Raw genomic sequence first — 15532 nt, 5'->3', positions numbered from 1 at the left:
GATGGGTATCCGTAATTTGAGAAAAATTCTTTTTTTTTCAAGTACGATGTAATAATTGTATATTAAAACATAGTTTTTAATTCTAAACACATTTTCATAATAACAATTTTTGATATTCTGAAATAAAAAGGAAACTTTACTTTTACTCCTTAACGAAATTAATATTTTTGACATACCTCGTATAACATTGATAAAATTTGATATCTGATAGTTGAGTTTTAGATTTTAGATTATGAAGAACATTTTATGGAGAATAAAATTTTTTCGTAAAATTGATAATAAAAAAGTTTCCCATAATAAGGTTCCTAGATACGCGTACGCAGACATTACTGTATAAGAGCTTCTGTATACAAATTTTCAAATTTTAATGCCGTATTCGGATTCAGCATAATCAAAAACAAAATAAAAACATATTTGGTCAAAGTAAAATGATAAATTCAACGATATTTTTAAAATTGTTTTTACAAAACAAAAATTGTTATTGTTTAAACAATTAATAAACAATTATCGGCAAAGTCTGTGAGTAGAACTTTTTACTTTAACATGTATATAAATTAAGAAAAAAAGTTTTAGAAAAATATAAGCTGGTTTGAATTTTTCCGAAACAATTCATGTTTTCGTTCTATATTGACTACCCTAAAATAGATACTAAAAAATTTAAATATGTATATCAATGAAGCTACTAGTGTATACTATACTTTTTCTTCTCTAATTTAGTGAATTGCTTCACCCTTGCAGAGATCTTTGCTTCACCCTGCCTGGTATCAATTTATTTGTATGGATTTTTGTGTACACTTCTGATTAAGTTTTTGCTACTGCTACTTTCGCTTTCTTTTTGACGATTTTATTGTTTTAGAGATCTGTGTACCATCTACTTTTTTAACACTTTTTACATATTTGTATATTTTACTTTATTTCTCGTGAATTTCGTTTGACCAACGTGGTTTAAATTAAAGTTAACATCAACAAAATACATATTTTACAAAAATGTGCCTAATTTAATTAGCAGACTATAAGCAAAAAATTAAAATTACATGAAAGTTCCGAAGAAGGCAAAATATACATCAACAATGACAAGAGGAAAAGAGAGACAGAGAAATAAAAAAATCAATATGATGTTACTGAGAAAAAGATAGCATAGTAATGACATCATAGTTGGTGTGAATATATTTTAGGCAAATAATAAACAATCAAAATGGGACAAGAAAATATGGACAAATCCAAAAACTGAACAACAGTAGAGTAAAAATGACGATGAAGGTTGCAACGAACAAGGACACGAATAATAAGGCAAAGATCAGAATGAAAACATAAATAATTATATAAGTACATAAAAAGAAAGAGACCGAACAATGACAAGAGGGACCAAAAAACCCACATACCCCATAGTAACTACAGACAAGAAGATCAGAAATGTGAAAAAATGAAACCAAAAGATATGAAAGTACTCGGAGGATAGACAATAGAAATGTGGAGTCTAAGAGGAACCAATGGAGAATGAAAGGGGTAACAGTGGAAAAACAATCGAACTCGTGGAAGAACATTGGAAGGTTAAAATAGACATACCAGACACAACAGAGACAAAAAGTTAAAAAGTCCATTCGCATTCCCGGTAGTTTCGCTTAAATAAGGCGGTCTGTTGATATTTGGTTTAGAGTTGTAAGTGCATAGCTCCACCGATGACGCCTGAAAGGCAGAAATATCTATCTGGAGATGGTGGTATAAGTCTGATTCAAATAAAAACATTAAGTGCCTTTCCCCCTTGCTTATCTTTACTCAGATTTTTGAGTACTTGAAGCTCCCTTTCTAGGGAGTACCAAAAAAAAAAAAAAACAAAAAAAGAAAGTATGGTATAGTTAGACCCAAACCCAGACATCCAAATTGAAAGTTATCCTCCAACACCAAATTGTTCTATATGGTCCATATAATGCTCAGAAAAATGTCACACCATTTTGACCGTCGGGTTTGGGTGGGAGAGGGGGGAAATTTCTGCAAATTCGTAGTTTTTTACGTTTTTCGTCAATATTTCTAAAACTAAGCGGTTTAGCATGAACAACCTTCTGCACAAAATTGTTCTACATTAAATTTGAAATAAAAAAGGCCCTATGCATAACCCTTCTAAAATGAACGGTTCCAAAGGTACGGAGGCAGTATAGTATAATTGGTCCAAAAAAAGACCTAACACAGACATCCAAATTAAAAGTTTTCCTTCAACACCAAATTGTTCTATATGGTCCACATATTGTTCAGTAAAAAGTTACACCATTTTGAGCGTCCGGTTTGGGGGGGAGATGGGGGAGAAGTCGGTAAATTAGTAGTTTTTTTTTACGTTTTTCGTAAATATTTCTAAAGCTATGATTTAGCTTAAGGAATGTTCAATAGAAAAATGTTCTACATAAAATTTAAAACAAAAAAGGTTGTATACATAATTGTTATAAAATCAACGGTTCCAGAGTTACGGAGGGTGAAAGGTGGAGGTTTTCGATACTTTTTATATTTACCGATTTCTCCCCCCTCTCCCCCCAAACCCGACGTTCAAAATGGTGTGACGTTTTTCTGAACATTATATGGACCATATAGAACAATTTGGTGTTGGAGGATAACTTTCACTTTGGATGTCTGGGTTTTTGGTATAGTTATATCATAAATATTGCCCAAAAAATATAAAAAGTATCGAAAACCTCGACTTTTCACCCTCCGGAACTCTGGAACCGTTGATTTTATAACAATTATGTATAGAACATTTTTTGTTTTAAATTTCATGTAGAACATTTTTTTATATAACATTGTTTACGCTAAAGCATAGTTTTAGAAATATTGACGAAAAACGTAAAAAAACTACTAATTTACCGGTTTCTCTCCCATCTCCCTCTCAAACCGGACGCTCAAAATGGTGTAACTTTTTATTGAACAATATGTGGACCATATAGAACATTTTGGTGTTGGAGGAAAACTTTTGCTTTGGATGTTTGGGTTAGGCCTTTTTTTGGACCAGTTACACTATACTACCTCCCTAACTTTGGAACCATTCATTTTAGAAAGATTATGCAAAAGACCTTTTTTTTAGAATTTAATGTAGAACAATTTTGTATAGAGGGTTGTTCATGCTAAACCGCATAGTTTTAGAAATATTGGCGAAAAACTTAAAAAACTACGAATTTACCGATTTCTCCCCCTCTCCCTCCCAAACCCGACGCTCAAAATGGTGTGACTTTTTTCTGGAAATTGTGTGGACCATATAGAACAATTTGGTGTTGAAGGATAACTTTCACTTTGGATGTCTGGGTTATGCCATCTTTTAGATCAACTATACTATACTATTCGGCTCTTTTCCTAGACGAAAAAAAAGTAGATACGTGACCGTTGTCCTTTGTGTTTTCTTCTATATTCGTCCTCTCCGTGCTTATAAATTGTTAAAGCATGAGATTCAGGATGCGACCAGAAAGCAGTTTCTTTTGAAGAAGAGTCTTACATTTAAAATATTGTTTATTATTTCATTTCAATTTTTTTAATTGTTTTATTACTGTAGACTTTGTATCTAAGACTTTTCGTTTTCCTGTTTTTTTTTTGTAAAAAACCCAATTGACCATTTTGTGATTCTCAGAAAAATACCCCAAACAGAAAGGGCAAGTGAAGGTGTAGGCTGTGTAGTTCTAAAATAGTAAATATTATTCAAAATGTGATATAGAAGGGATTCTTTGTTTAACTTCGTTGTTTTATAGGACCAAATGATAACGAAAAAGCAAACATAAAAGATATTTTTCCGTGAAATAGATAGCAGAGAGAGTTGAATGAAACTATCTCAAAAAGCCAAAAACGAATTAACCGAATTCGAAATGAAGTAATAAAGCGCCTTAACACGTTGGCTGCCGTGAGACAAAGTATTGTTTCTCATGTTGTTGTAAGTAACAGCCGCGTGACAAATCGTAGTTGTCTCAAAAGCATAGAAACGGGAGACTCGTGGCCGTAGGGACCCACTTTTTTTAACATTATGGCAGCCAACGTGTTAAGCCAGCTCACCCCGATGCCGTTAGACTAGCAAGAGCAGGAGCCATGGTCCTAATAAAGGATGGCATTAAACACCATTTGGCTAACAAAGTAGAAAAACATACCTCCAAGCAGTCAGCTTAGTCATAGAGGATTGGATAGAGTCAATAGCGGTTTCGACTGCCTACTGCCCTCCTAATTATCCACCTAACAAATAAACATTCACCAACTTTTTCAAAAGTCTTGGCAATAGATTTCTAGCAGGGGGTGACTACAATCCTAAACATACCAGCTGGAAATTTCGGTTACAGAACCCATTAGACGCAGAATACTCCATCAAGTAAAACAGGAATTAAAACTAGAACATTTATCTGCATATCGACCAACATACTGGAAGATTATCGAAAAATACATGGCTGCCTACATTTCTTCATTACAAAAGGTTTTGCACGAGGATACCTAGACATACAGTAAAATTTTGATATTGCCTCTGATCATACACTAGTAATTGCTACAAGTTCGATAGTATTAAAAGAAAAACCAATAACCTTATGCAATAACAAAACTGACTAGGATCTGTTCCGGGACAAAATTGAAAAAAGGTAAACCTAGCTATATCCTTAAAGAGTGCAAAAGAACTCGAAGATGCAGTGGGGTACTTCAGAACACTGGCCCAAGGGGCTGCATTGAAATGAACCCCGACAACAACACCAAAGCAAAAACAAGTAAAATGCCCCTTAAATGTCAGAGAGATGATTAACGAAAAGAGATGACTAAGAAATACATGGCAAAGAGAAAGGCATCCAGATGATAGACGAAGATACAATGGAGCTGCAAGACAGCTAAAAGAAACACTTAACAGACTTAAAAAGAAATCATTCACAGAATATCTACAAAACTTATCACCATAAGCCGATACTAACTATGGTCTCTGGAAAGCCACCAAACACCTAAAACATCCATGAGATCAAATCCCACCAATTAGAAAATCTAATGGTACCTGGGCTAAAACAGATGGAGAAAAGGTAGAAGTTTTCGGTGGATATTTGAAAGAAGTCTTTCAACCGTTACCACCTGCAAATATAATTAATGACGGCGAAATATATGTATTCCTTGAGGAAAACGAGCATCAAATGGAGCCTATTAAAAACTTTACAATACATGAAACTTAAGACGTTATAAAAATCACTTCGACCCAAAGAAGGCAACTGGATATGACCTGGTTGCCGGCCAAATATTAAAGAACTCCCGAGAAAAGCGGTCGTTATGTTGAAGCAACTATTTAACGTATTTCTAAGACTGAAATACTTCCCTGCACAATGGAAGGTAGCAGGAATCATATTAATTCATAAACAGGGAAAAGAGCCAAGTGAACCTAGCCCCTATCGACCAATCAGTTTACTACCAGTCTTGTCAAACATAATGAAAAAGTTACTGATGAAGAAACTGATGGAAACTGTTGCAGCAAAAAGCTTAATCCCAGACTATCAATTTGGGTTTAGTCAGAAACACTCGACAGCGGAACAAGTGCATCGTGTTGTTAATACAATTATCAAAGCATTCGAAGATAAAAGCTACTGTGAATCAGCTGATTTGAATGTGAGCAAAGCCTTTGACAAGCTGTGGATGAGGGACTCCTTTACAGATAAAAAACCAGCTACCAACAGCAATATATTTGATTCTAAAATACTACTTAGAAGAACGATACTTCGGAGTCAGATATGAAAATAACGTAACTAAACTACGCATCATCAAATCAGGAGTCACACAAGGAAGTGTCTTAGGCCCAGTCTTATACATACTCTTCACGGCTGATGTGCCATGTACGGATGACACAGTCACCTCTACGTTTGCGGATGACACAGCTATATTAGCAGTAAACAGAAATCCTGAAGTAGCAGCGACAGCACTACAAACGAGTCTCAACAATATAGCAACGTGGGCAAAAAAATGGCGAATTACAATAAATGAAAGTAAATCTGCACACATAACATTCAAAGCCATGGTGAAATGCCAAGCATCACATTTAACAATGAACGAATACCTAAAACAGACAGCGTAAAATATTTGGGAATACACCTGGATTAACATCTAATCTGGCGTACCCACATATGAAAAAAAAAAGAAAGCAGCTGGATACTAAATGGAAATAGCTGTACTGGCTCCTTGGCAAAAAATCACAATTATTATTGCGGAACAAATCACTAGCGTACAATACCGTTCTCAAACCAGTATGGACTTATGGAATCCGGTTATGGGGGACAGCACCTAAATCGAACATTGCTATCATCGAGAGATTTCAGTCAAAAGCCCTGCGCAGTATACAGGGTGATTGATAAGTGGGATAAAGCTCAATAGATCCGCTATAGTAATAGATAGCAATAAAAGTTAATAATAAAAAAATATGAAAAAAATATTTTTAAGAAACGCTTTTCTTTAGTTACGAGAGAATAAAATTAAACATATTATAAAAAATCAACTAAAAAGCAAAAAATAAAAAAATTGAAAAAATCTAACACATTCGTCAAAGAAAAGCGTGGCGCGTCTTCATCGAATAAACAGTTTTCGCACCACGCTTTTCTTTAACGAATGTGTTAGATTTTTTCAAATTTTTTTATTTTTTTTTGGCTTTTTAGTTGATTTTATATAATATGTTTAATATTAGTCTATCGTAACTGGGGTGGCGATTGCTGGTTTATTACGCAAACGAATTTAAAGCGGACTGTAGGGAAATATTAACAAAAAATTTTACCTTATTTTAACTGGTAGGTCGAGAAGTCTTCAGTTATTAGTAAGGTGAAGGAAGGAGGGAGAAAGGGTTAATTTATTTTTTACTATAACTGAAACCGGCGTTTTTTGGCGACACTTGATAACTATGCGAAACGACTTAACAATTTGAGTTGTTCTTACTTACTGACGCTACTACTAGTTACTACTAACGAAAGGTAATTAAAGAGAAAACAAAAAAGTAGTACAATATCTGGGCAAGTAAATAGGCCAGGTACTTCGAATGAAATTTAATTTAATGAGGCCAAAACATCCTGCCCCCCCGAGTTTATTTTTAAAATAAACGAAAAATAACGAAAAATCAACGAAAACTAATTTAATTTTAATATGGTAAGTCTGCACATGAACCCATCACCCTAAACTAAAATTTTAACTATCAAATAAAATTTAAAAAAAAATCCTCTCTAGTTTATTGACTGGGTAGAGGACACAGTTTAACGACTGGGCGCATGTAACTACCGTGCTTGGTTCGCACTTTTACGATTCGAACAATCCCATCTTTTCCAGGATACAAAGTCTCTATGACTGCCAAAGGCCACTGTAAAGGTGGGATAGTTTCATTTTTTATTATAACTACCATTCCCTCTTTGGGAGGATTCGAGTTAGTGTTCCATTTTAAACGAGACTGCATAGAAGACAAATATTCTGAATGCCATCTTTTCCAATAATGTTGAACAATGCAATCTAGTAATTTATATCTTTTCAAAGTACTCATATTTTTATCAAGATCAATATCCATCGAGGGTAATGACACTAAAGGTTCTGTACATAAAAAATGCGATGGAGTCAGCGCGACTGGATTTTCAGGGTCGTTACCTTGAACACAAAGAGGACGCGAATTCAAAAGACACTCGATTTGTGTCAGAACAGTTCAAAATTCTTCGTAAGTAAGGATCTGATTCCCCACAACTCTACTTAAATGAAGTTTTACACTTTTTATATTGCTTTCCCAAATACCACCGAAGTGACTGCCATAAGGTACGTTCATTTTCCAAGAAATTTTGGTATTATTAAGTTCCTGTTGGAATGCATCTTTATAAGTTTTTGAAGTAGTTAATTGATATATTTCATCGAGGACTCTTTTGGTACCAACAAAATTTGTGCCATTATCTGAATATAAAACCTTACAATTTTCACGGCGAGATAAAAATCTTTTGAAAGCGGCTAAGAAACAATCTGTAGAGAGCGATGAGGCTAACTCAAGATGTATGGCTTTCGTACTTAGACAAACAAACAAACATACGTAAGCCTTTTGAGCTTTTACGCCACGATATTTTCTATAGTAATGGAAAACGCACCAGTATAATCTACACCAGTGTGTAAAAAGGCTTTTGCCTGATTGACTCTTACGGCGGGTAAGTCAGCCATCATAGGATAGGTAGGTTTAGGATTAAGACGAAAACAACGATTACATCTCCAAATTCTATTTCTGATGGCCTGACGACAAGATAGTATCCAATAGTTTGTTCTCAGAAGATTTTGCAACAAATACGCTCCAGCATGTAAATGCAATTTATGGAAATAATCTATTAACAAAATGGTTAAAGGATCGGCTTTGGGCAACAAAATCGGATGTTTTTGTTCAAAACTACATTGGGAGTTGGACAAACGTCCACCTACTCTAATTATTCCATTTTCAATAAATGGATTCAAACGACGTATGGAAGATTTTACAACGAGATTTTGAGAAAGGGCTTTATATTCTTCAGAAAAATGTTTTTGCTGGACAGCTCGAATTAATTCAATTTCTGCAATTTTTAAATCAAATAGAGATATCCGTTTATTTAAAGGCAATTTTCTAAGAAATCTCAATACGTATACTGTGGAATTTAAAAGTTTCGACCAACTGGAAAAATATTCAATAAGAGTATACAGCGGAGAAATTACACGAGTGACATTACCAAAGAAGGTTTGTGATCTATATTCAGAATCACAAATCATAATTTCCTGTCCGTTGACGGACTGAATAGGCCAATATTCTGGCTTCAACAGTAACCAATTTGGACCAGTAAACCATGTGGGATGGTTGACTAACGAAGAAGGAAACAAACCTCGAGAGGCGCAATAACAACATTTTGTGTGTGTGTGTGTGTGTGTGTGTGTGGAAAGAGATGGCATTAGACAAAGCGTCTTTTTGCCACAGAATTTTGTTATAGATATGTTTAAATTTTTATCTTAGAATCATTTATAAACTTGATTAAGATATTAAATATAGATTTGTCAGAATAAGATAAAAGATTGCTGATGCTAACTGGAAGGCTAATGTTAAGGTTAATTAAACCTAAATATAAGTTTTGAGTCTGATCCCTATGATTAAGACAATCCAAGAATACATGGTTCAGATCCCCGATGGACTCATAGTTACACGGACAGAAGGGAGTTTCATAGATTCCAATCCTATGTAGATGCTCTGGAAAAAGGCCATGGTTAAGTTTTAGCCGGGTTATTAATGAGGAATGTACTTTCTTATAATTGTAGTTAAAATGAGGTATACATTTGGGTAATAATGGGTGAATAGAAAAGTAATGATTTCTTGATGTCTGCTGAACATCTTCGTATTTGGACCTCCATCTTTCCCTGCCAACACTTCTGATAACAGAAAATAGGTCTTTGAAGTTGAAAATGTTTGTGATTTCTGGTATGTCGGATGTATTTTTTGCCATTCCGTCCACTATTTCGTTTCCAACCACTCCGCTATGTCCTTTAACCCACAGTAAAGTAACTGTTTTTTTAGTGGATTTTAGATTATGTAATGTTTTTTTGATATCAAGAATACTGGAGTTTTGGAAATTATCTAATGGATGGCTACAAATAGCTTGTAGTACTGCCTGAGAGTCTGAGACTACTACAACGTTCTCGCAATAATTAGAAGCACACCAAGTTAGTGCTTTCTATATGGCAGCAGCCTCGGCTGTAAAAATAGAACAGCAATCCGGAATTCGGTATTTTTCTGCATAATTGTTGTTTGAAACAAAAAATGCGAAACCAGTACTTTCATCTGTTTTTGATCCATCTGTATAAATTACTGTTAAATTTTTCCCTAATTTGTTTAATATGGATTTAAATATAAGATTTGTTAAAGTTGGCAAGTCTGAATAAGATGGCATTATAATGGTTGGTTTGTCTATCAGAACTTCAAAGTCATGTTCGAAAATAGGAAATTTTGGTAGCTGTGAAATATAAGGTTGGTAAAGATTCGTATCGATAAAAGATTCTGTAAGAGGAGGCGAATTTTTTATCCTCCAGTAAGAATTTGTTAAATTTTCTGTCGAAAGCAGACCTATTTTGTGAACCATAGTTGTATTAAACGTTCTGTATTTTATTAGACATTTGTTTGCTAATATTTGCCTACGTATGTATAAAGGTGGTTCTTGAGCTTCTGCTAGAACTGCATGACTTGGTGAGGACATCATAGCTCCTAGACAGATTTTTATAGATTTATATTGTATTCTGTCTAGTGTTAAAAGATTTGTTTTGCAAGTAGAACCATAAAGAATACAGCCATAATCTAGAATGGATCGTATGTAGGATCTATAGAACATTAAGGAAATATATTGGTCTGCACCCCAACTTTTTTTGGAAACGAAACGCAGAAGGTTAATTCCACGCTCTGACTTTTGTTTCACATATTTTATATGGCTAGACCACAAGAGTTTTTTATCTAGGATCATGCCCAGATACTTATACTCTTCTTCTAAGGGAAAAGCATAATCACCTATATGGCATTTGCCTCTGATTTTTTGTTTACGTCTTGTAAAACATACAATCGAAGACTTATCTTTTGATATGCTAAATCCCATGTTTTTAACCCACCTATCTATATTCCTAAAGTTACGTTTTAGATTAAACATACAATCATCGTAGGATTTATGGCTGGTATATAAATATATATCATCGGCATACTGTATTATTTTACATTTGTCATCTATCAGGTCATGCAGATCTGCAGTGTAAACATTAAATAACAAAGGGCTTAGAATTGAGCCTTGTGGAAGACCGTTATATAATATTCTTGGACCGTGTAATACATTATTATGGTCACGTAAATATATTTTTCTGTTAACATACAAATTTAATATATTTACAGATAATCTTTTATCGATACCACATGCCACCATTTTTGAATATAATATATCCAAATCAACCACGTCGTACGCACCCTTTAAATCTATAAACAAACATAGCATAAATTCGTTCTTTGAGAAGCAAAGTTGAATATCCGAAACTAAATGTATGAGAGCATCAATTGTGCCTCGACCTCTACGAAATCCATACTGTGAATAGGGAAAAACTGCTTTACTTTCTAAAAGATGTTCTACTCTCAATTTTATTAGTCTTTCAAGAGATTTTGTTACACATGATAATAAGGAGATGGGCCTATAAGATGATGGAAGTTCTGGATTTTTGTTGAATTTAAGTATAGGACATATGACTATATTTTTTAAAGTGTCGCAATATTCTTGTTTCAACCACCAATTATTAAAGATTTGTAAGAGAATGTGTTTAGCATTTAATGGCAATTTGTCCAATATTTTATAGGTAAAACCATCTAAACCAGGTGCTGTATTTCTGCTTTTTTTAAGAGCAAACTCTAGTTCTGAAAAAGTAAAAGGTTTTGACATGTGATCTATGTTAGTATTAAAACGAAAAATGTCTATGTTATTATCAGCAATATTACCTGGGGCAGATGAAGGTGCAAGTTGATCTAGTAATTTATTAATGAGATCTTCAGAAAGTTGTGGTTTCTTATTGTATTGATTATTGTTGGAAAATGATCTTACAGTTCTCCAAATTTTTGAGAGAGGAGTACTTTTGTTCAAGCTATTTAAGAAATGAATCCAGCTACATTTTTTTTTCATTTTAAATAACCGTCTGGTTTGGGCTGCAATGTTTTTATAAATTATGTAATTATTATAGTTACTTTGCATTCGGTATGCTTTTAAAGCTTCTGATCGTTTTTTTATTATATGTGTACATTCCTCATCCCACCAATAGGGCCTTGGGGTTGAAGGAGTAAAGGGTTTCTTTATGGGCATAGATTTAGAGGCGACAATGGAAATAGTTTGAAAAAGTTGAGCTGTCTGCTCATCGTTTGAAAGATCATCGGTTGTTGAAAAGGTAGAAAGTTGATTCTCTAAATATGTATGGAACAGTTTCCAGTCAGCGCGGGATTCATTCCATTTGGTTGATGGATTAATAAGAAAAGAAGAAGGATTAATTTTAAGTTCTATTTTAATAGGAAAATGATCGGATCCCAGTGTGTCAGAGTGTACTGACCAGTTTATACGGTTTGTTAATGTAGCTGATGTGATAGTCAAATCAACGGCAGACTGATTCCCACTTGGACCGATTCTAGTAGGTGTTCCGTCATTTTGAAAGACTAGTTAGTAGATAACCAAAGTTACTACGACTATCAGGATAGGGAAATCAATGTGTTAGAGAGAGAAGTACCTTTCCAATGAGTAAGAGTGAGATAGATGCTGACGTCACAAGGAATCTTCCATAATGGAATCTACCATAGTTATTTTCCGCTAGATGGCGCCACCAATTCACCCTTTTTATTCCAATCCGCCATTTTTATTCCCATTCACCATTTTTATTCCAATTCGTCATTTTTATTCCAATTCGCCATTTTTATTCCAATTTGCCTTGACACAGTCATTACGTCGAAGAAATCTACCATAGTTTAGCTATTAGCCGCTAGATGACTCTATTTTTAAATTAAAATAGTGAATAAATTAAAAACTGTGCTAGTCGCCACGCTCTTCTTCTTTTTGTCAACTGTCTATTCTTCTTCTTTTACATAATATGTTATTTAAGCCAGTCACGTGCAGAAATCTAAGCTCTACGTGTTGCATACTATATTTTATCTACGACCGATAATTTAGTATGCTTAAGCGATGGTGACATTACATCTGCATTGGTCTGATTGGAGATTGTGGTACGTTAAAGGTGTGGGGAGTATCGAATATGTTATTTAATCCATAAACTAACCGTTACGAGCTGCATACTATATTTTATCTACGACCATAAAATAAAGGTGTGGGGAGTATCGAATATGTTATTTAAACCAGTCACGTGTAGAAATCTAAGCTTTACGAGTTGCATACTATATTTTATCTACGACCGTAACATAATTTATGTTTAAGCGATGGAGAAAAATTAAACATCATGTCATAAAGGCATTAGATATGTATCTTTACTAAAACAAACTTGTTAGTAGCGTCATGTCTTTGAGTGAGTACAGACATAAAGTTGAACAGTTTCAAGATAAACTCATTGAGTTACAGAAAGATATTAAAGTATATCAGGATTTAAGAAAAATTATCAAACAATTAGAGAACCTACATATTAGCGATAGAACATATCCACTAGGACATATTCAACCATGGACGATAACACCACCAGCAGAAACATGAAAAATGAAATTAATAATATATTCGCATTGACATGTTTAATTTTAATGCCTGTATTTATCTTAATTTTAAAAATTATTTTAAAAAAAATTGTAAAGAGGATTTGACACGTAATATAAAAATTTATGAGTAAATAAGGAGTTTTAATTAAAAGTCAATAGTTGTTTATATATTTTTATTATAAAACATAATTATACAGGTAATATCGTATTACAAAACCATTGGCGTAGTCGATCCACATTTCTTTCGGTACATAAAAACACTCCATTGGCGTGACAGGGGTTTGCATCAGGAGCAAATTTACAAACGCAAGGCGTATAATCAAATTTGCAGACATCAATAATTGCAGGAAAAACTCCAATCATATTACATTTCTGTTGTAAAAATCTGCTTTTTTGTTCTCCTCGAACGTAAATGTAATCGGCAGCATACAATAACTTGGATTCTAGTATTTGATTTATTTTGGAATATTCCACATCACCATTGGAATACCGAATGCCATGCACGTTTTTCTCCAAGAAGAATACTGTCTTCTTATCTTGATTAGTTAATGAAGTAAACGGTTGCGGAGACGTAAATATGTAATGATGTCGTTTAAAACCAATTTCAATGCTGAGTTCCTTGGGTACAAACCATCCATCTACCATAAATCCCTGTATGTCAACTAGAGCAATCCTCATGATTAAGCGTGATGATTGATACTGAGTGACGTACTCTTTAAACCTACTTAAATAATATTTTTGATAACTTCTGTTAGAGGAAAGTATTCGAGTAGGCTGTCGTGAACAATTAAACAGTAGGCTCGAGTGCCTGCCGGAAAACCTTCATCTGCTTCGATTTCCAGTTTAACATCAACGGTTCCTGATCTGAATGACGTATCATCCTGCTTGGAACAGTCAAAAACAAATAAGGCATATTTCTTGAAAGCAGCATAATCTAAGATGGGATGTTTTGTTGAGGAAAGAGTATAACTAGGAAAGAATTCCGTATAGTTATAGTGAGCTATAGCATAGTCATTTTTTGCAAAATCCAATTGCATTCTCTCGTTAGGCCAGTATTCTCCATTAATAACCAATCGCACGCTGGACATTCTAATGTGATCAAATAACGTTGGATCAGCGTGTATGTCATCTCGTTTAGAAGTTTGAAAAGCCACAATGACATAGCGTGGGCGTTCAACAGATGAAGTTGTCTTTACACTCCATATCTCGCGTCGAGATCCTGACGTAAGTGAAGGTAGTTCATTGAGCTCCCATTTACGGAAAGGTATAGTTATCGGCACATTATTCTTAATCGGAGTCATTAATTCAATTTTCATATCATCATTGGGAAAGACATGCTTGACCTTGAGTTCCATGCTGGAAACGGTTAAAGATACTGTTGTTGTTGTTGTAGCATTAGGTTCTTTCACTAGAATACAGTCTCTATCATTGCGTGCTCGAACAAATCGAAACACTTGACGGCCATAGGTTAATTTATTGTAGTCGTTGAAAATGTTGAATATATGTTTTATCGGAATCAGTAGACTAAAGTTGTCTCCCGATATATGTGGATTATTCGGATAGTTCCATCCTGCAGTACTGAGAAACTTGGAATCTTCAGGAGTATAACATAACAAACTGCGAATAGTGCTAACTACACCTGGGTCTCTAACTATTTCCATATCATGTGAACTTTGGATATACGTACATGTATCAAACAAGAAAGCTCCAGCATTCGGTGCAAGAGAAACCACGCCATCACCTACTTTCTCTATACTTCCTTTAATTTCCAACAGCGTTTCGTGTATCCCAAAAAATGCATCTGATTGATTTATGATAAATTCGACAACGTCACTATTATTAAATGATTTGATGTATGGTGTATATGTCCGAAATTCTTCTTTTCTAATAGTATTATCGAACAGAGGTTTTTGGTAAAGATCGAAAATATGAGGTTGAGGCTCCTGCTGTTGAACCCCCCGTCGAATGTATTGACGTTTTGACATCTTTCAGCTTTAATCCAATGGCAACAAGAAAGGCTTTATTGGCGGCAGACACGTCACGTCGCATGCAGGATCTGTGTGAGACTAATGGATATTGACTTGAGTTTTGTTTTATAATTAAACCCATTTATATCGTTTCCTTAAAATCCAAATGGAGCGTACTTTTCTCTCCTCTAAAATTGACAGGTCTTAATTCCTGATCGACTATACTAACAGTAATTTTGGTAATTTCACGTATACTGCTGCTTATTGGTATGTATATAGGGTTATGAGGACGTTCATCAATAGAAAAACCTGGATCAACATTTATCGGAAAATGCAGAATGGTGTGTACAGGTCTGTCTTCGTAGAAGGCTCC

At 34.3% G+C, this 15532-nt stretch overlaps 1 protein-coding gene across 1 annotated transcript; it reads right to left on the bottom strand.

The window, feature by feature from the left end:
- Positions 1–13917: 13917 nt before the first annotated feature.
- LOC126886141 (uncharacterized) lies at positions 13918–15177 on the bottom strand. Its single transcript, XM_050652989.1, has one exon. The coding sequence runs from the start codon at positions 15175–15177 to the stop codon at positions 13918–13920; it is 1260 nt and encodes a 419-aa protein (XP_050508946.1).
- Between the last annotated feature and the right edge of the window lie 355 nt (positions 15178–15532).

The sequence above is a fragment of the Diabrotica virgifera genome, chromosome 6, assembly GCF_917563875.1.
Source record: "Diabrotica virgifera virgifera chromosome 6, PGI_DIABVI_V3a".
In the NCBI taxonomy this organism is placed as follows: domain Eukaryota; kingdom Metazoa; phylum Arthropoda; class Insecta; order Coleoptera; family Chrysomelidae; genus Diabrotica; species Diabrotica virgifera.
The sequence above is the reverse complement of the archived record's forward strand: the minus strand, read 5'-3'. Positions and strand labels throughout refer to the sequence as shown.